The 22,003-nt window shown below is 40.5% G+C and overlaps 1 protein-coding gene across 1 annotated transcript in view; it reads left to right on the top strand.

Annotated features, from left to right (window-relative positions):
- Positions 1-20,646, top strand: part of clcn6 (chloride channel 6) — an 87,920-nt gene extending 67,274 nt beyond the window's left edge. Inside the window, exons 19-23 of the mRNA XM_060852003.1 lie at positions 3,391-3,548; positions 6,029-6,185; positions 9,123-9,230; positions 11,144-11,269; positions 16,432-20,646. Coding sequence (XP_060707986.1) covers positions 3,391-3,548; positions 6,029-6,185; positions 9,123-9,230; positions 11,144-11,269; positions 16,432-16,512 — 630 coding nt within the window. The 3' untranslated portion in view covers positions 16,513-20,646. The remainder of the gene's footprint in view (positions 1-3,390; positions 3,549-6,028; positions 6,186-9,122; positions 9,231-11,143; positions 11,270-16,431) is intronic.
- Positions 20,647-22,003: the final 1,357 nt, after the last annotated feature.

Here is a 22,003-nt window from a genome sequence, read left to right on the forward strand (position 1 = left end):
CACACACATCATCTATTGCATCCACTGCACCCGATGTGGCCTCCTCTATATTGGGGTGACGGGCCACCTACTTGCAGAACGCTTCAGGGAACACCTCTGGGACGCCCGGACCAACCAACCCAACCACCCCGTGGCTCAACACTTTAACTCTCCCTCCCACTCTACCGAAGCCATGCAGGTCCTTGGACTCCTCCATCGCCAGAACATAACAACACGACGATTGGAGGAAGAGCGCCTCATCTTCCGCCTGGGAACCCTCCAACCACAAGGGATGAACTCAGATTGCTCCAGTTTCCTCATTTCCCCTCCCCCACCTTGTCTCAGTCGATTCCCTTGAACTCAGCACCGCCCTCCTAACCTGCAATCCTCTTCCTGACCTCTCCGCCCCCACCCCACTCTGACCCTCACCTTGACCTCCTTCCACCTATCACATCTCCATCTCCCCTCCCCCAAGTCCCTCCTCCCTACCTTTTATCTTAGCCTGCCTGGCACCCTCTCCTCATTCCTGATGAAGGGCTCTGGCCCAAAACGTCGAATTTCCTGTTCCTTGGATGCTGCCTAACCTGCTGTGCTTTAACCAGCAACACATTTTCAGATTTAAATCTCGCCACAGAGCTACCCTTTTCTATTTCCATGTTCAAGTTCAATGACATTGCCATGACTGAACTCCTCTACTATCAATATCATGTGTTGCTGTTGATTTAAAAACTTATTGAACCAGTTGTTTAACTATTGCAACCATGAGTAGGTCAGAGGCTGAGGATTGTACAATGAGTAACACACCCCTTGACTATACTGAAGTCTGTCCATATGTACAAGATGCTGTCCACTTGCCTGAATGAGAGCAGCTCTAGATGCTCAGTTACCTTCCAGAACAAAACAGCCTGCTTCATTGACATCCATCTACCACCCTAAACGATTTCCCACCCCCGTGACTGACACAGTGATAGGCATGCGTACCATTTACAAAATGTATGATAAAGTTAAAACACTCTTCCTCTCTCTCCCATATACCCCTCACATTCACACCCACGTACACACCCTCTCACAGACTTATACTCCGTCACACTCTACCAAGCACGCATCCACGCAAACGCACACTCAGTCACGTGCACTCACATATTCACATGCACACACATACTCCTGTAAATCTGTGGGGTGAATTTGTTTTTGCACTTACATTCTATTTTGCTCAAAAAGCACTCAGTTTGCAGGCTGTCAATCCATGTAACATTTTAGAAATTCCTGCTTTGAGAATAGAACCAGTATGACTCAAGTTTGGGATACAGACAGACTCTAACCTCACATCTTTAATACATTGTCTGAGCCGAGATGTCACTTTTTAAAAATAAAACCTTAAGTTATCTCAAGAATGTGACTTAAAAGAAGTTCGTGGATTTACATGTTAATGAACCGAAACCTGCAACCGAAGACTCAACAGCGATCTAGGTTTGTTCAGTATGTCGTTTCAGTTGCATGACACTGTAATCATTTGCTATAAGTTCTGTGTCTTATGGTCCTGCTCCACAGCTCCCTGATGAAGGAGCAGTGCTCTGAAAGCTAGTACTTTCAAATAAACCTGTTGGATAATAACCTGGTGTTGTGTGATTTTTAACTTTGTAAACCCCAGTCCAACACCATCACTTCTCCATCAAAGATGCACAACAGCATCATGCGCATAGTCATTTGACAATACAGAATTTGAGTCTGCCAATAATGACACATTCTGTTGAAGCTTTTTGTCTTGCACTCATCTGGACAAGTTGCAAGAATGTCAACTCAGGGGAAAATCTGCATGAGAGTAGAGTGCCAATTGGTTGATGAATGGATTCAGGTAGAGACGTCGTGATAGAGAATGCAACCGTTAATGCTGATTGATATCTAACTGCCAGTCTGTATTTAAATTAGTTGACTCTGATTGGACAGGTATTGTCCTAAGAAATGACCATACACATGGCTGTCATCTGTTTTGTTGATGCAGAAATAATGCACATGAAAGCCATCCTATGGGATAATGGCCATGCTGATAAGATTTTTTTTCTCACTAAATAATCACACAAACTCTTGAATGGACTTGAGTCATTCTTCATCCTGAAAAATGCTCATGCTACCTCAGGTTACCATGAAGGGTAATCTGTCTTGAAAGTTTGATCAGGTGAGGTTAATTGTTTCATGCTGGAGAAGCAACATGAGTGATATTTTCCACTAAAAAGATTCTATATTCAAGTCAAAAAGGTGTTCTATCTATCTCACAAATGAACAATGTGGTTTATGAATTTTAGTGTGATGCCAGGTGTGTAAACCATACATCCCAAAGACTGGTGGATCGTATGACATAGCATATTGGTCGCACCAAGCAAAGTACTTTCTGTATCCAAACAGCCCTATGCTTGCAAAACTTTCAATGCAGTCTTAAACTTTCAATGTAATTCTGACAATTACTAATCAATTAGCATAAATAAGTACATTCTCTATGGCATTGCCTGTACCAGTCAGAGTCCACTTTCCAACCAATCCAGTCTCCTCATGGAGTATAAATGTTAGCTTTCCACTTGAATTGCTATTCTTGTGAATTGTCCTGATGACTCCAAAATGACAGATTTTTTTTCTTACTTTGCAGACATGCATTGCCTCCTTTGACAGCACCTTTGAAACCCATGACCAATTCCACCAAGAAAAGCAAAGGAGCAAATTCAAAGCAACACTGCCATCTGCAATTCCTCTTCTTAGTCATGCTGTCCTTGCTTAGAAATATATCAACATTCCTTTACTGTGGCTGGCTGAAAAGCCTGGAATTTCCACTCAAACACTGTTCTAAGAATATCTACACCATAGGGACTGCAGCGGTTCAAGAAGCAGCTCACCTCCACTTTTGGGCATTTATGAATAGGCAGTAAATACCCTTGCCAATAATGCTAACATGCAATGAGCAAATCAAAAAGGAACACCTTAAGATTGCGCTCCTCCGATTCTGCATTGGCTGATCCAGATTCTCATCGTCCACAATTTCTTTTTCAGCTTTCTGTTACCCTATTCTCTTAAATCACTCCATAAACATTTGTCTGTTTTTCTCTGTTAAGAAATTTCTTAATACCTGGCTTTGACTGCACTTTTTGTCATCTGTCCTGATATCTCCTTATGTGGTTCAGTATCAAAGTTTGTTCAATAGAGATCCTGTGAAGCACTTTGAGATTGTTTACTATGTAAAGATTCTATGTAAAGACATTTTGATGATATTGGACATTCTGCCATTGCTGGTTGCATAATTAACTGCAGAGACCTACTTGTGCACTACACCTTGAAATATAAGTTAAATTGCAGTTGAGCATGATCCTGGTTACCTTGTTGGTACACTTGGTGTTGGGCTCACATTTTATTTGTTTGCTGCAGAAATCAAGTATCCTGACTCGAGCTGGGGAGCAACGTAAGCGGAGCCAGTCAATGAAATCCTATCCCTCCAGTGAACTGAGGAACATGTGCGATGAGCTGGTGACAACTGAGGTTGCTGAAAATGGAGAGGACATGTTACAGCAGATGTTGGAACGCAGGTTGGTGCATGCACTTGTCAGTCTTGGTGTTACCTAGTTAGTGTATGGCTTTAGTGAATGCTTTCACTATTTGAACTGCACGTGATTTTATCATGCAGGTCAATAGCCTACGATTGATATGCTGTGATATCTGTTATGTATTTTGGTGAGTTGCAACTGCTCAGACTGCAGCTCATCCAGCATACTGAGTGAGAGGAAAGTTCATCTCAGGGAGCAGTGGATACAGTAGTATTCTGGTTTCTTACTAATTGATTATCCAGAGGCCAGGATTGATGATTAGGGACATGTGTTTGCATGCCATAACAGTATCTTGGGGATATGTGGGCGGCACGGTGGCACAGTGGTTAGCACTGCTGCCTCACAGTGCCTGAGACCCGGGTTCAATTCCTGACTCAGGCGACTGACTGTGTGGAGTTTGCACGTTCTCCCTGTGTCTGCATGGGTTTCCTCTGGGTGCTCCGGTTTCCTCCCACAGTCACAAAGATGTGCGGGTCAGGTGAATTGGCCATGCTAAATTGCCCATAGTGTTAGGTAAGGGGTAAATGTAGGGGTATGGGTGGGTTGCGCTTCGGCGGGTCGGTGTGGACTTGTTGGGCCGAAGGGCCTGTTTCCACACTGTAAGTCTAATCTAAATACAATGAATTAAATCTGAAGTAAAAAATTAATACGATAATAGTATTTTTTGTTAAAATCCATCCGGTTCATCAATGTCCTTTCAAAAAGAAGTGTGCCATTCATACTTGGTATGAACTGCATGTAAATTCAGATCCATGACAATGGCTGACTCAGCCGCCTTCTGAAAAGGTCTAAGCAAAAAAATCCAAATTGTATTCAAGAGCAACAAATGCAGACCTTGCTTGTAACCCATTCACCTTGTGAATGAATAGAAACGCTTGGTGATACTTGGAAAATGAGCTTTCCTTTTTTTTTTGCCCAAATGTCACTAAGAGATTGTATATCAGGGCTTGAACAGATGTGATCTCTCCCTTCCCTTTCTTCATTCCAGGGAATTGTAGAGGAGAAAAATGTAACTTTAACCCAAACTATTGATAATGTTTGGGGTTCTCTAACTGTCTGACACTTGCACTTATTATAGTAACTGGTAAAACCTAAACAGCTTCAAGTTCACATTGTATAGCTGTCATCTTTGAAGGTGCAAGAAATGGTGCAGATCTGGAGCTGGTGAAGTGTTTATTATAATAGAAATTGCTGGAAAAGTTCAGCAGGTCTGGCAACATCTGTGGAGAGAAATCAGAGTTAACATTTTGGGTCATATGGCCCTTCCTCAGATCTGATGGTAGGTTGGAAACTGTTTATATGCGGAAGATAGGGTGTGGGGAGGGGGTAAGGAGTAAACAATGTTTGGGATAGACCCAAAGAGAGAGAAGAGCAGTTAAATGGACAAAGGAATGGATAACAATCTGGCAAGGAGAGTGAATAGCTGGGGACTATTACTGGATAACAATGAGTGGTGTTTAATAGCAGGCTATACGCTCACAAGGCCTGGTTGTGGGGGTTTGGGTAGGAAAAGGGAGAGTTCAAACCCTAAAGTTATTGAACTCTGTATTGAGTCCAGAATGCCCCAGGCAGAAATCGAGGTGCATGGGGCCCGCAGCCTTCTGCTCTCTATCACTATGTTGTCATATAACTTATATTACACACCAACCATTATTAGCTACTAACAGTGCCCATTAGCAGATATTCACCCTTCTAGCCAGATTTGTTACCCACTCCTTTGTCTGTCTAACTGCTCTTCTATCTCTTTGGACTCTATCCCCACCTATTGTTTACTCCTTACCCCTTCCCCCTACCCTATCTTCTCCATATAAACCGACGTTTTCCTAGCTACCATCAGTTTTGAGGAAGGGTCACTCAACCTGAAACATTAACTCTGATTTGCCTCACATGTTGCCAGACCTGCTGAGCTTTTTCATTTTTATTTTTGTTTCTGATTTACAGCATTCACAATTCTTTTGGTTTTTGTTTATTGTAATGCTGGATAATGGTCTCTGTATAATATTTGGTGATGGCTGTTACTGGAAAATTGAGTGACGATGTAAATGAGAAGCGATTGTGACCCTTCATCCTGCATCCTTTTAAAATGACATTAGTATGAAGTTTTAACCCAATGGGCTATCACAATTTTACCGTTGCTGAAGTAAGTTTCAAATAATTTTTAAATGTGTTAATTAACTTTCTGAACTGTGGTGGATTTATGGTCATGTTCATATTCTAGGTTATTGGCATTTATGCAGGATGAGAAAGTGAGGCGAGGAAACGTTTTGGTGAATTGAAACTCTAATTGGTATTTGAATTTTATTTGACTGAAAGCCTGTTATTTTAATGGGCACATTGAGATATTTGAACTACTTCCTTGTTTGCACTGATATTTGAACACAAACACTTATGTGAATTGCAGTTGTCCTGTTCACAGTTGTACAGATGTGCCCATTCAGTCACTTATGCCTTCCTCCCTACAGACATCCCCCCTATCCAAATCTTTATCCAGACCAGTCTCCCAGTGAAGAATGGACAATGGAAGAGCGCTTTCGACCTTTGACATTCCATGGTCTTATTCTGAGATCACAGCTGGTTACACTGCTTGTGCGTGGGGTTTGCTATTCGGAGACACATTCAGTAAGTTCCTTAAAATATACTTATTTTTTTTATTTTTCTTAAAGTCATTAGTGTTTTTGTGTGGATAAAGGGGGTTCATGTTTTGATGGGTAATAATATGACTCCCAGTGCCAGCAGTTATAACATGCTCAGGACAAGTATAGCATAGGCTTGATGACTCAAGTGCTCATTCATTTGATATGACAATATCAGTGGGAAGAGAAAAAAAGTAATGTGTCACGTCTGTGCCCTGACTATTTCTAGTATTTTGTTTTATTTCTGATTTCCAGTATCTGCAAAATCTTGTTTCTATCATACATTTGGAATTGGACCGAGGCAATCTGATTGGTTTAACTGAATAAACATCTGCAGAATTCCCACTAAGGATCCCATTTAAAGAGTAAATAGTGATCTTAGAGACTGACTTGAATAATATACAGAAAACAACACTCGTTCCTGTGATCAATCACTAGAGCAAATCCAGAGAACCCCACAGGGAGGAATTAGGATGCACTTTGTAAAATTGAGAAAAAAAAAAGTTTCTCTGGTGCATTTACATTATTTGGGGCTCAAAGTAAATTTACCAGAAGAATTGTGATAATAATGAGGGACAAGCAATGAACCTGTGAGAACTGGCATTTGAGGACCCTGCTATTAGACCAATTGAGGACAGAGAACGTGTAAGGAGCATTGAGGTAGCAATCAAAATATTTGCAATTAAACAGATACGATATGGGCAGATAGGTTATTGGATCTCAGAAGGGACTGTCCATTGGAAGAATGGCAACAATAAGGTTCAGATACAGAAATCTAGTGACCAAGTTAAAGACAAGATCATGAAAAAAGACAAATTTTTGTAGCAAGAAAATTTTGTTGTAATGTAATATGGCTGAATCTAAAGCTTGTTATTGAACTTAAGTGGTTTGAATGTGTTCAGAAAATGTGGCGTAGCCTGAGATATCAGGAATTCCTGGGAAGTTAGGTCAACTTGATCATATGGAAATTTTAAGAAGATCTATATGATAAGCTACTTTGGATTAATGTTGTCACTGTTTGAAACCAAAGTTTAGCTCTTAGGAACCAGCACTAAATAGGAAGGATGATCTCTTCTGAGAAGAGAGCCTTTTTTTAAGAGGAGAGTTAATCTAATGGATAACTTCAATTAATGATGCATTTTTATATAACCCAAATTGCTGACAATTGGAAAATGATAATGACAAAACAAACTGTGAATGCTGGAATCCAAGATAACAAGCAGCAGGCTGGGAGAATACAGCAAAGCTAGGTAGCATCAGGCAGCAGGGAAGTCGATGTTTCGGGTGTAACCCTTCAGGACTGCGGGGTGGGTATAAGGGGAGCTGCAGATAAATGGGGTGGGGGGAAGTGGGGGGCAGGGTGGCGAGGTGGGGATAGGTGAAGGCAGGAAGCGGGTATGACCTGGTTGGTCAATGGGAGGAATGAATCCAGTAGGTGGCTTAGAGGAATAGAAGGGAGGGGTAGGGGCTGGGAAGGGAGCCATGGGATGGGAAGGGAGGTTATTTGATAGACAAAAAAGTTGTTGATGCTGGCATACAAGGTAGAGAAGCAGGAGGCTGGGAGAACACAGCAAGCCAGGCAGCATCAGGAGGTGGAGAAGTCATAACAAAGAAACTGCAGATGCTGGAATCCAAGGTAGACTGGAGAACAACACCCCATCTTCCACCTGGGAGCCTGCAGCCTGGAGGACTCAACACTGAGTTCTCCAATTCCAAATAACCTCCCTTCCCAGCCCCTCCCCCTCCCTTCCATTCCTCTCAGCCACCTCCCGGATTCATTCCTCCCATTGACCAATCAGGTTGTACCCTCCACCTATCTCCACCTCACCACCCTGCCCCCCCACCCACCCACCCCCTTTATCTGCAGCTTCCCTTACATCCACCCCCAGTCCTGAAGAAGGGTTACACCTGAAACGTCAATGTCTCCTCATCATTTACCAAGCCAGGCAGCATCATAATGGCTGACTGCTTCGTGAACCATTTGACAGAGAGCTAGGAAAAACAGCTGATCTTGACTTGGTATTTGTGAGTGACTCAGACAACAGACAGGAAATGGAGGTTGTGGCATCTTTGGGAAACAACGACCACAGAACAGTCAAATTCAACATTACCTGGGATTCAGAAACAAGGACCAGGAGCCAAGTATATAACTTTAAAGGGGCTAATTCTAAAAGCAAAGTAAATTTGAAAGGGAAGTTGGTTCAGCAGCATGTCTGTGAAAGCCAACTGTAGCATTTTTAAAACAATAATGTTGAGCATGCAGGAAAATAATATATTTAGTAGGGGTATACGCCATGAATGATGCTGAAATAGTCGAATGTGAAGGTAAAACACTTAGTCTTACACGATTAATATGTTCAGCCAGTGCAGAGCAGCAATTAGAAAAGTTGAATGCTGAACTCTGTAGCCAGCATTGAGTATGTCAGAGGAAGCCCTAATCAAACTATACAGATTGTAGTCTCTGACCAGAGTGCAACTATGTCTAAATCTAGTTACTGAGGTACAAGGCAAACATTGAAGAACTGGGAAAATGCAGGCAAGAACCATGAAATTTTATTCTGAACCTTGAAAGCAGGGTTCTGAGAGGAAAGTTAGTTAACAGCATGGGAAGACTAAATATGGAATAACATTTAAACTAACCAGCTACTAAGACAAGGAAACACTGCCTCAAACTAGTCACAGGCAAATTTAGGAACACATTTGGAAGTTTTATCATCGAGAACAGATTCCAAGGTAGCGACAGGGAATGGAAAACCCCATAATCCTCAGAAAAACAATTTAATGTAGCAATGGGGCAAAAATGGAATTGTGTTGAGTGGATAACCTAAGAAGTTCCTGATATTCCCACTAATCAATAACGATTGTATGTTGGTCATTTCTTCTTATCAATTGTCACTTCAGTCATGTTCTCACTGCATTCCAGAGTTCCACCCAACCACGACTATCCTATTTGGAGATGACTGAAGATTATCCACGATATCCCGATGTTCATGACCTTGACCTGACCCTCCTCAACCCACGCATGATTGTGGTAAGTCATGTGTACAAGTGGATGAGGGCCCAGCTGTTGTGATCCGATTCATTTTTATCAACAGGGCACAAAGAACCTGGTCTGACTTTGCATCATTTATGTAATATTGGGGAAGAGGTGTGGGTTTGTGTGCACTTATAGGCACATACACCCCTCCCATTTCTACTCCTGTTGCTGTTATTTTTCATGAGAATCTGTTGTAGCCACTGGGGAGTCCTAGATTCTCAACAGTAGTCATATTCATGTAATCATGCTCATAAATCTACAGCATGGAAAATAGCCCTTTGACCCATCAAGTCTATCAGTCAGAAACAACCAGTTGGCTAGAATAATCCCATTTTTGAGCATTTGGCCAACTGCCTTGAATGCCTTGGCATTGCAAGTGCTCATCTAAATACTGCTTAAATGTTATGAGGGTTTTTTGCTATTATTATCCTTTTGACAGTCTGTTCCAGATTCCCATCACCCTGTCAGTGAAACAAGTTTTCCTCTCATCCCCTTGAAATCTCCTGCCGCTCACCTTAATCTGCATCTGTCGTTTCTCCCTTCACCAAGGGGAAATGATCCTTCCTTTCTTCTCTGACTATGTCCCTTATAATTTTATACATCTCAATCATGTCTCCCCTTAGTTTTCTCTGCATCCAGGAAAACAATCCCACTCTTTCTAATCTCTCTTCATAACTATCATACTCTTTCATGCCAAATAGTAATCATTGACCATACTTTATGCATTCGTACTTTGTTAAATTTACTCTTACTGCAACTTTTCTTGTCTCTAGTTTAGCCAATCATTGTTCTATCTATTGAAACTTCAGTTGGGTCCTGTTTTGTTTTGCTTTGTTTGTTCTTGAATGTCAGAAGTCACACGACACCAGGTTATAGCCCAACAGGTTTATTTGAAAACGCAAGCTGTGGGAGGGCAGGCCCTTTGTTAGGTGCAGTGAGATGCAATAACATATTTTTCAATGTGTTATTGCCTCCCAAATATTTTCTACTAATTCTTTCCTGAACTTCTCCAATCATGTTCCAATCCCTGCCATTGCCCATATCAAAGTTATTCTCCCTGAGCATAAAAACAGTAAACTAGTGGTCCTCATTCTTTTCAGCCTATCTGTAGCTTTCAATGTGATTGACAACACTAACCTCCACTGCGTCATCTCTGAGATCTAGTTAGGTACAACTGCACATAGTTGATTCCATTTGTTCATTCATAGCCAGAGAATGTCTGGAATGTCTTCTCTTTGTGCTGCTGCACCATTATGTATAGGATACCTATCATTGACTCCCTCCTATTTCTCATGTACATGCTGTCTCTCAGTGACATCCTCAAAAAACATACATTCAGTTTCTACACCTTGCAGAATATACCAAGCTTGAGCCCACCATCACTTGTAATGCAGGCAATTTGCACTTAACAAATTCCAGCAAATAGCAATGTGATATTGATCAGTGTGTTTTAAGTGATGTTGAAAGGGGAGTGAACATTGGAGGAAAATCTACCATTCTCTTTGAGTCTCTGCGATGGGGTTTTTATGTCCAAGAGCAAAAGTGATTGAGACAATTGATGTAATATTGCATCTGAATGACAGCACCTCCAAAGCACAACACTCCCTTATTGGCAGTTTGCATATGTTATGTGTTCAAATATTTGGAGTGAGACTTCAACTTCTGACCTTTTGACAGAAGCAAGAGTGTTGATGATTGAATTATTACAGACTATAATGTGTATTTAAAAGATTACTATATGTCATTTAGAGTCTGGGAGACAAGGTTGTGATGGATGTTGCCAGCTTGTGGGGTGGGGTGGGGCAACATAAAGAGGAGGATAATGGTTTTCTTTACAAGTTGCGATCTCCAGATTAATGTTCTTTATATTACCTTATGTTGAAACAGTTGTCTTGCCTCTGCTGTAGGATATTACGCCTTACATGAATCCTTGTCCTTACACGGTTTCGCCAAACACGCATGTGTCTCAGGTCTTCAACCTGTTCCGCACCATGGGATTGAGACATCTACCAGTGGTCAATGCTGTGGGAGAGGTGAGTTCGGGACAGAGTCATATTATTAGATACATGATTCATGACGGGAGGCATCATTAGGGATGGGGTTGTGTGTGTGGTTAAAATTCCTTCATAGAATGTGGGCATCATTTGGCAAAGTAAATGTTAATTGTCTATTCCAAATAGCCTTAGAGAAAGTGATGATGAGCTGCCTCATGAATTGTTGCAGTCTTTGGAGTGTATCTTGGGTACCCACAATGCTGTACAAAGAGGTTTCCAAGATATTGACCTCGTGATGAAGAAGATATGGCAATGTCGTTCCACTGCAGGGTAGTGCGTGGCATGGAGGAATACAGGTGTGTGGCATGCAGGTGGTAGTGTTTCCATGTATCTGCTGCCCTTGTACTTCTAGGTGGTAGTAATACAAGGTGCTGTTGGAGTTGTTTGAGTTACTTGACTGCATCTTGCAGAGTGCATTTTATTGATCAGTATCTAGATGCTGAGTTAGGCAGCAAAAGACTTTCAGAGATTTACAAGGATCAATAGTAAATCCATAGTTGAGCACAAATATTAGTTTCCACTTTTCCTTTCTGGATACTTTCCCTGTCCAGAAGCACACCCCCACTGTAAAGAAACCAATTATTTCTTAATCAATCAGTTATGTCACACCACTGCCCACCAAGGCCAGTGTGGCACTAATAAAACTGAAGGAACGAATGGAAAACAAAGAGGGAACTAAATCAAAATATTGCCAGAAGAGAAGGTAATGTTCAGATGTGATATGATGCACCTCTGGAGAAGATTGAACTTGAACACAAGTCCTGTTGCCTAGATGTAGGGATGCCACCATTGCACCGCAAGAGACCGAAAGAACTCTGCTTTAAGATATTTCAATATTTTCTAATGAACCTTTGAACATATTAATGTTCAAAAATGTAATCACAAATGTCTGGATCGGGTGGGACTGAACCCAAGCCTCATGGTCCAGAGGTAGGACACTACCACCACATCCCCAGAGACCAGCTTTTAAAAATACAACATTCAATGAGTATTGCCTTCCTCTCAATCAACTCTGAAGTTTATCCTTAAAATTACCTGAATATTTCACTGACATAACATATTACTGTCGCTGTACTTTGGTGAAGGGAATGAATATTGAAGGTGGTGGGTGGAGAGCCAATCATATGGCTGCTTTAGCTGGATGGTGTCAAGCTTGTTGGAGTTGCACACAATCAGGTACATGGAAAGTATTCCATCACACTGCTGACTTGTGAATCATAAATGATGGATAGGCACTGGGGAGATGGGATGTGAGTTATTTGTCTATTCCCAGCTCTAACCTATCCTTGTAGAAACAATATATATGTGGCCAGTCTTGTTCAGTTTCTGGTCATTGGTAACCTCCAGGATGTTGTTAGTGGGATTCAGCAAAGACTCTGCCTATGAATGTCAGTGGTTAGGTTTGCTTTTGTTGGAGTTGGCCATTACCTGGCATTTATGTGACACAAATGTTACTTGCCATGTACCAGCCCATGCGTGGATATTGTGCAGATCTTTTTGCATGTAGACATTGGCTTTACTATCTGCACTGTTATGAATGGTGCTGAACATTGTGCAATTGTTAACAAACATATCCACTTCTGACCTTATGATGGAGGGAAAGTTAAACAGCTAAAGACAGTTGATCCAAGGACACTATCCTGAGACTGAGGTGATTGACCTGTAACAACCAGAACCATCTGCCATTGTGCTTGATATGAATTCAACCAGCAGAGAATTTTCCCTGATTCCTACGTTTTCCCAGGGCTCCTTGACACCATTGTGTTACAGTGGTTTAGTTCATGAAATAATCTCAGGAACCTCTAAATAGGTCAATAATTATTTATTGAATGACTGTTGGGAGAGTCCACCCCAGAAAAGGTGACGAGGTCGCAATCTAACTTGACAAGAATTCATCAGATATTTCTACATTGTAAATCAGGTAGACAGTATATTGAATTCCAAGATGGTCTGTTTTAGACAAACCTTTTCTTTCTTCACACATTCCAAAAGTGTCAAGGAGACAATTACCCATGATCTCACCATTCCCTATTATCCCAGGTGCCATCTGTCTCTGCTCTGAAGCCTGTGCTTCATTCTCATCCTTGACTAAATCCATTCCTTTTTCTGTCTTGGTGTGGTACAGGGTCATCCTGACATTCCATTTCCAAATAAGGTTTCAGGGTTCATGCTGGATCAGCCATCTTGTATTTCCATGGAAGTTTGTCTGTCTGCTGCATCAGCATCTGAGAGTGTTTGTTCAGTTTAATTTCTTTTTTAACCTAACAACTTGCTTGAATAAAATAAATGAAAAATAAACATTAAATTATTATTTCTCATGAAGATATCTAAACCTCTACCTCATTCTAATGCTAGCTCGAAATTCACGTGGATTTACAGATGAACTTGTCATATCCAAATTGCCCCCAAACACTTGTTTAAATGCTGCCTTGTTATGAAGGCTATTCACTCTCATCTCATTTCTGGAGTTAAGATCTTTGTCCATGTTGGACTGAAGTTGTATTAGGGTCAGGAACTGAATGACTGGCAGAACACAATCTAATCTTCAGTTAGCAGGTTATTTCCAGTGCCAGACAATAACACTTGCTGATCCTTTCTGTCAATTTACTGATGATAGAAAGTAGACTAATGGAGCAATAATGTAGAACTGCTTATGAAGAAGGGTCACTGGATTGGCACTGTTTTCTCTCCAGAGATGTTGCCTGTACTGCTGAGTTTTTCCAGCAATTTTTGATTTTGTTTCTGATTTCCAGCATGTGTATTCTTTGCTTTTGTTCAGTTTTATTTTCTTTGAGAGGGTGATAATTGGCTTGTTTTGATTAGTTTTTTTAATAAACAGAACATACCTAGACCATTTTTCACATTGGTGGCTAGATGCCAGTTTTGTAATTATTGGAATAACTTGGCTAAGGCTGCAGCATATTTCAGAGCACAAGTCTTCAATATAAGACCATAAGACATAGGAGTGGAAGTAAGGCCATTCGCCCATCGAGTCCACTCCGCCATTCAATCATGGCTGATGGGCATTTCAACTCCACTTACCCACATTCTCCCCGTAGCCCTTAATTCCTCGAGACATCAAGAATCTATCAAATATGATTGAATATTGTCAGTGCCACAGCTTTTGCAGTATTCAGTGCTTTCAGCAGTTTTTAATATCATGTGAGTAAATTAGATTTAAGACTGGCATCTATGGTACTGGGGACCTCAGGAGGAGACTGAGATGGATCATTCAGTCAACTGTTCTGGCTGAAGACTGATGCAAATACTTCGCCCTTGTATTTTGTACTGATCTGTTGGGCTCTCCCATTATTGAACGTGAGAACATTTGTGGAACTTGCAATTTCAAAGTGTTATTTAATTATCCAACAGCATTCATGATTGAGTGTGGCAGAACTGCAGAGCTTATCTGATCCATTGGTTGAGGGATCATTTGGCTCTGTTGATGACATACTGCTGCCACTATTCAAGTAGTCACTTATATACTGTAGCTTCACTAGATTGCCGTCTCATTCACCAGGTATTCCTGATGCTGCTGGCATGCCTTCCTGCACTGTTCATTGAAACAGATGTTAATGTTGGTAGATTGTGAAATAAGACAGACTATCAAGTTATAGATTGTAGTTGAATACAATTCTGACACTGCTGATGACCTGCAATGCCTCATGGACTTTCAGTCTTAAGTTGCTCGATCTGTTTGAGCTCTGTCTGTTAATACCATATAACATGCTGTCATATATCATCGTGAACACTGGACTTTTTCTCCACATCAATTGTGCAGTCGTCATCCCTACAATAGACATGAACAGTCATCTATGACAGTTGGAGTAGGATGGATGAGGTCAGGAAAATGTTTCCCTCTTGTTGATTCACTCTTTGCTTGCTGCAGAGTCTTTTATGCCCTAGCCAGTTTGTTCAGTAGTGTGGCTTCTGACTCACTTTTGATGATGGATATTGAAGTCTCCCACCCAAAGTACTTTCTGGTGCTTACTATGCTAGGTGCTCCTCCAAGTTGTATTTAATATGTCAGAGTGCGAATTCATCAGCTGACGCAGGGGTGATAGGTGCTAATCAGGAAGATTCCTTGCCCGTTTTTGAGATTTCTTGGAGCCCACAGTCAATGGCCCACAGGCAAATCATTCTGAATGTACACCATTCTATTACCACATCTAGTGGGTCTGTCCTGCTGATGGGACAGACAAACCCAGGGGAACAGTCATTTAATTGTTTAATTGGGACTCGGTGATCAGGTAAGCATCAATGACTCAGTCAGCATTCACTATATATTCTGCTTTTGATTTTGAGGTGCTCATTCCCCAAATTGGTGTTAGCCTGAAAATGTGCTCCACCGTTTTTAAAACCCAAGATGTTCAGACTCAAGTGCCTCCTGTTCTGCGTGCTTTGAAATACTAGTAATAAGAATAAAATAAGAACATATGGGATCCCAGCGATCGCAAGGTAACCTGTATTTCTGATGTGTCTACTCTACATACTTGTTTACAAACCTTTTTGAGTTCAACTGAGAGTTGGACCCTTATTTAAAGCTGAGTATGTTGCACATTTGAAACAAATGATAATTGCAACTAGTCAGACAGATGTTGAAAGGTAACCTTGTGGGCTTTCTATTTTTAATGTGCGTCTGTTAATAGTTGGTAAGCTTCCTTGGTAGATCGAGGAGAATTAGAAATAAGAAAATGCAAGCTTGCTTTTTTTGACCAGCTCTATTCCATATATATTGTTGGCTGTCCCAGCTCAACCTGAATTTGTAGTAAGTATCTGGGATCTTTCACTGTCCTCATGTCCAGAGCCAAATATTCAATTAGTCAGTGGATCACAGCTGAAGATGTTGAAAGTGCATCTAGGAAATTCTGTTTTTCTATGGGTTATACCTGTTTATCTTCAGGGATTGAGGTGGAATTTCATCAGATTCTCTTCCTGGCACTGATTAATGATCCATCATGTCAGTAAATATGTCAATAGGCATGGCATTATGATACCAAATGAAAATTATTTCAAAGTTGTTGATGTGATTTAGTGTCAAATTTGATTTTAAAAAAAGACAGAAGGGGAATAAGGGCATATTCAGTGACGCTATGGAAGTTGATCAAATCCTATCACATTTCATTTTTCTTTTGTTTTAGATTGTTGGAATCATCACACGGCACAATTTAAGCCACGATTTTCTATCAATGAAACTGCGGCAGCATAAAATGACAATGTGACCTTCTTCCTCACTGTGCAACATTCCAGAATCTTCTATCCTGCACTGCAATGACTTTGATTTTCAGGGCCATTTAATGAGACAGGACATTCATCGGTGCCTACACCCTGCTCGTTCACCTGCCAACAAGCGACAGCAACTGAAAGATCTTGGCTCTGACACCTATAATTTGCAGCAGTACTCACACCTATTTAAAATAGACGATACTGATTTTGTTAATTGTGGATATAACTGCAGTGTTCGTAAGACTGTATACATGTGAGCTTGGAAGCCATGAAAAGGAATGATTACTTTTATGTTAGCTAAGCTTCTGCAGTTGGACCTGCAGCAGTTCGAGGATTTTGCAGCGCATAATGTTAGGTGAATATTTTACTTGTTTTGCAGTTGGTTGACTTTGCACAATACTTTATTGTCCGTCAGGTCAGTATTGAAAGGACTGGTCTGGAAAAGACAAAAAAAAACATAAAAGCACTAACAAAACAAATTCAGAGGTGCTCACTAACCAGGTACATCAGAAATAGATAACAGACTTGGACTCCACTTTCAAGGAACTATGTACCTGCACCCCTAGGTCTGTCTGTCTGACAACATTCCCCAGGGCCCTACCATTAACTGTTTAAGTCCTGTTTTGGTTTGCCTTACCAAAATGCAATACCCGGTATTTTTCTAAATTAAATTCCATCTGCCTCTCTTTGGCCCATCTGGTCATAGTCATGTTGTACTTTTGAGATAGCCTTCGTCACTGATCACTACACTACCTATTTTGTTCTCAACTGCAAATTGAGTAACCATCCCTCTTATATTCACATCCTGATCATTCATGTAAATGACGAAAAGCAGTGGACCTAGCACAGATCCTTGTGGCACCACTGGTCATAGGCCTTCAATCCAAAAAGCAACCTTTTACCACCCTCCTCTGTCTCCTACCTTCGAGGTGCCAGAATTTTTGTATTCTAGATCCCATGTGATCTAACCTTTTAATCAGTCTACTAACCTTGATGAATGCTTTCCAGAAGTCCATATAGAGAACATCTACTTCTCTGCCTTCATCAATCTTTTACACCTCTTTTAAAAAAAAACTCAGTCAAGTTAGTGGGATACTATTTCAAATGCACAAAACCATGTTGACTATCCCAATCAGTCCTTGCCTTATCAAAAGCATGTAAATCTTGTCCTCCAGAATCCCTCCAACAGCTTACCCACCATCAACATAAGGCTCACCTATCAATAGTTTTCTGGCTTTTCCTTATAGTTGTTCTTAAAAAATGGCACCACATCAGCCAACCTCCAGTATTCCAGCATCTCAGTCATGGATGATGATGATGCAAACATATCAGTAAGGGACCCAGCAGTCACTTCCACAGCTTCCCATAAAGTTCTGGGAAACACCTGATCAGGTCCCAGGGATTATCTACCTTTATGCATTTTAAGATGTCCAGCACCACCTCTTCTGTACCTTCTCTTCTGTAATATGTAAAGTCTTTTCAAGCAGGTAGACAGAGTGGTGAAGGTGGTGTTTTGGCACACTTGCCTTCATTGGTCAGACATTAAGTATAGGAGTTGGGACATTATGTTGTAGCTGTGCAGGACATTGGTGAGGCCACTATTAGAATACAGCATACTGTTCTGGTTGCCCTTTTATAGGAAAGATATTGTTGGGAGGGTGCAGAAAATATTTACAAGGATATTACTGGAGGGTTTGAGTGAAAGGGAGAATCTGAATTGGCTGGAGCTTTTTTTCCCTGTAGCATTGGAGGCTGAGGAATGATCTTATAGAGGTTTATAAAACCATGAGGTGCATGGATAGGGTGAAACTCTGAGGTCTTTTCCCAGGGAGTGGAGTCCAAACTTGTGGGGCATAGATTTACGGTAAAGATTCAAAAAGGATCCGAGGGGTAATTTTTTAACGGAGATGATGGTGTGTGTATGTAGCAAGCTGCCAATGGAAGTGATGGAGGCGGGTTCAATTACAACATTTAAAAGGCATCTGTTATTTGACTAGGAAGGATTTGGAGGGATATGGGCCAAGTACTGGCAAATGGGACCAGGTCAGACTGATATGTCTGGATGAGTTAGACTGAATGGTCTTATGACTGACTTAACACCAATTATTCTTTTGTTTTTATGCGTTTTGTTCAAACACTAAAACTGCAAACAGAATCATTGGTAGAGCAATTCTGCAGGGAAATGTGTTCATGTGCACAAACCTGGGGTTTAGTTTGAACAATACAGACAGAGAAAACTGGGAATACTTTTGAAGCTAGATTATTGTTTGAGGTGAAATTCTAACTGCTGAAGGACCTGCTGTGTATTTCCAGCATTAACAGTTTGTTTCATTTTGGAATGGAACAGACTCCTGGTTGGAGGACTTTCTGTTGCCATTAGTAACCACTACAATTCAGTCAAGCTTTGTTGTTCTACTCTTGCTGTGATCTCCATGGCAACATGATTTGTTTCTAACTTGGTATCCACAGCTTCCCCCAATTGGTGCAAATAATGTGTGGGTGACACTATTACAATAAAAAAAATTATTGATCTCTGATCACATTCAAGAGAAAATCATTGGCAGGTATGAAATAAATAGGATTGGGATCAGTGTAATGATGCTCCCAAATGAATCCTTTGATTTCTCAGAAGTTGTATTTTAGCAGAGTTCTCAGTACAACAGCCCAGGGGTGGTGATTGAAAACAGATAACCTGCTAATACACTTAAGAGTGTGACAAAAGCTGATAGAATCAGTGAAAAGATGAAACTGCTAGTTGTGGATTCTTGTGAAGTCATTTGGAACCCAGTATTGTGGAATTCGTCCTTTTGCCTAGGATTCTCAGTAATGATAGGAGGCATTAAATTTAGGCGTCCAATGAGGGCAGAGTGAATCTGTTATCCTGCTTTTTATGTTCAGATACTTGAAGAAAAACAATTCCATGTTTTACAATTGGTTTTAGAGAAGCAAAGTACATATATGAAGGGTTAAAGTACACAAAGGGAACTCAGATTAGCAGCTCATGAATCAAAGGGAAAAGCTATTGGAATCTTCATTCATAAGATTATATTCTAAATTTTAAATAAAAATGATTTATTTCATGCAGTTAAGTGTTTGTCTTTGAGAGTCTCAATGTGCTTAGAACCATGGAAAAAAGTTTGATTTAGAACATAAGTCACATTGAGAAGGAAAATGTTTTATTAAAAATGTTATTTTTGTCTTTCATGATGCTCCCAAGACCTAATTGCCCATTGCTTTTTCCTGAGATCATTCTGTAGTTTCCAAGTTTTGATCATTTTGACAATAGTATGAAATGACTGATCAACGCTGTTGAATTGAAACCTGGCAATTTAAAATTCTGTATAAGTCAGTAGTATTTGTTCATTTGTCTTTCAGAAATGCTCCTGGTGTGTGATGAGCTTAGAACCCCACATTCTGTAGGATATAACAGTGAAATGTTCTTTAGTTCTGGCACACTAACTCTAAATGATCTTAGAGCTGTTTAATGGAAAGTGCTCTCTTCAGTCTTGTTTTTACTTCTGGGACATTGCAGACCAGCAGTGTTCTCTTCAGGCCTTAGTCTGTGTGTTAATGTCTGTACAATTACTGAGATGGCGTCTAAGTTTAGTTTTAATTTGGGTTTGCGATACTTCGGGCAGAACTGGATTGGAACTGTATACCACAGTGCTTTGAGACTACGCACCACAGAGCATTTGGATTCCATATTGTCATTAATTTGGATATTTGGAGCTACTGATCCACATCACTTCAATTAGGTTTATTCATCACAGGCTAGAGTACTGAACACAGCTCTTTCGAAACCTTCAAGCCCACACATTCAAAGAGAAGAAAGCATGATGTCTTCAGATGCACAAACCTAACTTAGGCTGTAGTCTCTGGCCTGTGTTACAGTTGTCTGTAAAAACTGAAATATTCAGTATAGTGGGTGATACCATGTATTTGGAGTCTTATCACATTGTCATATTTGCACTTACTATTTGATATGAGCTAATTATTTCATATGGGAAAGGTTCTGAAGCCAAATATAATTCTCATTTTTATTTCATGTTTTAAAAGTTTGTTTCTGTAACGATCTTTATTTTAAAAATTAGTTTACATTGTAATAAACATTCCCATTTGTGATCCTGCAAGTGTTGATTCAATTTTTTTATTCTTGTCACTCAAGCATATTTCCTAAGCATTATCTTAGGAATTCTGTAGCATTGTTAAATGATTGATAAAATTGAAATTACAATGATATGATCTTAGTATAATCAGAAAGCACATTCCACACAAACTCAGACATTTACAGTACAGAAGGAGGTCAGATGGCCTGTCCAGACCAGACAACAAAGATCTGATTACAGTAATTTCATTTTACAGCTTTTCCCCACAACCGTGGAGTCTAAGGAAACATAATTGAATATCTTTATACTCAAATGTTATGAGAGTTTTGCTGACTTGACCATCCTTTCAGACAGTGAGTTCCGGATTCCCTCAACTGTCTGAATGAAAATAATTGTCTTCAATTCTCATCTCAGCCTTCTATCTCTTACCTTAAATCTATTCAGATCATGAACTGAAATACCTATTCTTCCCCAGCTGCAATTCAAACTCTAAATCCCAGAGCATCATTTGTTCCAGGCAGAGGCACCTGTCATCATCAGACTGTTATGATTTCCCATACATTGCAAGGTGTGTAAATCACAAGAATGAACGCCCCAGACATAGTTTAATTAAATAGAATATGAATCCTTGCTTTGACTCTTACTCCTACTTAAGTTTGGACTAGAAAACTCTTATTCATGTTTTATGTCCCACTCTCGTCTACCACTAATCTGTCTGCTTCTCTATGAGGGTTCTCATCTTGTGCACTCTCTTCAGTTATGCTGACTGCCTGTCACGGTCCTCAACTCACTCACTGCCGTCAGTGATACTGATGCCTGTGACTATGTCCTCACTTCACCCACTCTTCTTGATAATACTGATTACATGTCACAGGGTCCTCACCTCGCCTGCTCCTCTCAAACAATCCTCCCAGAAGATGCTGGATTCTTGGGGTCATAACAGTCATATAAGCACAGAAACAGACCCTTTGGTTCAATCTATGCAGACCAAAATTCCAAACTAGACTAGTCTCACCTGTATGTGCTTGGCCCGTATCCCTTCAAATATTTCTTATGCATGTACTTGTCTAAATGTCTTTTAAACATTGTAACTGTACTCACATACATCACTTCCTCTGGAAGTTCATTCCACACACGAACCCCTGCATAAAAAAAATTCCCTTAGTCTTTTTTTTAATCTTTCTCCTATCACCTTAAAAAATATGCTCCCTAGTTTTGAAATCCCCCACCCAGGGAAAAGACACCAGCCATTCACCTTATCTGTAAACTTCTAAATGGTCATCACTCAACCTCCTACGCTTCAGCGAAAAAAAAAGTCCCAGCCTATCCAGCCTGTTTCCATAACTCAAACTCTCCATTCCCAAGCAACACCTTGCTAAGT

Source organism: Hemiscyllium ocellatum, chromosome 37 (assembly GCF_020745735.1).
Source record: "Hemiscyllium ocellatum isolate sHemOce1 chromosome 37, sHemOce1.pat.X.cur, whole genome shotgun sequence".
NCBI classification, from domain to species: Eukaryota; Metazoa; Chordata; class Chondrichthyes; order Orectolobiformes; family Hemiscylliidae; genus Hemiscyllium; species Hemiscyllium ocellatum.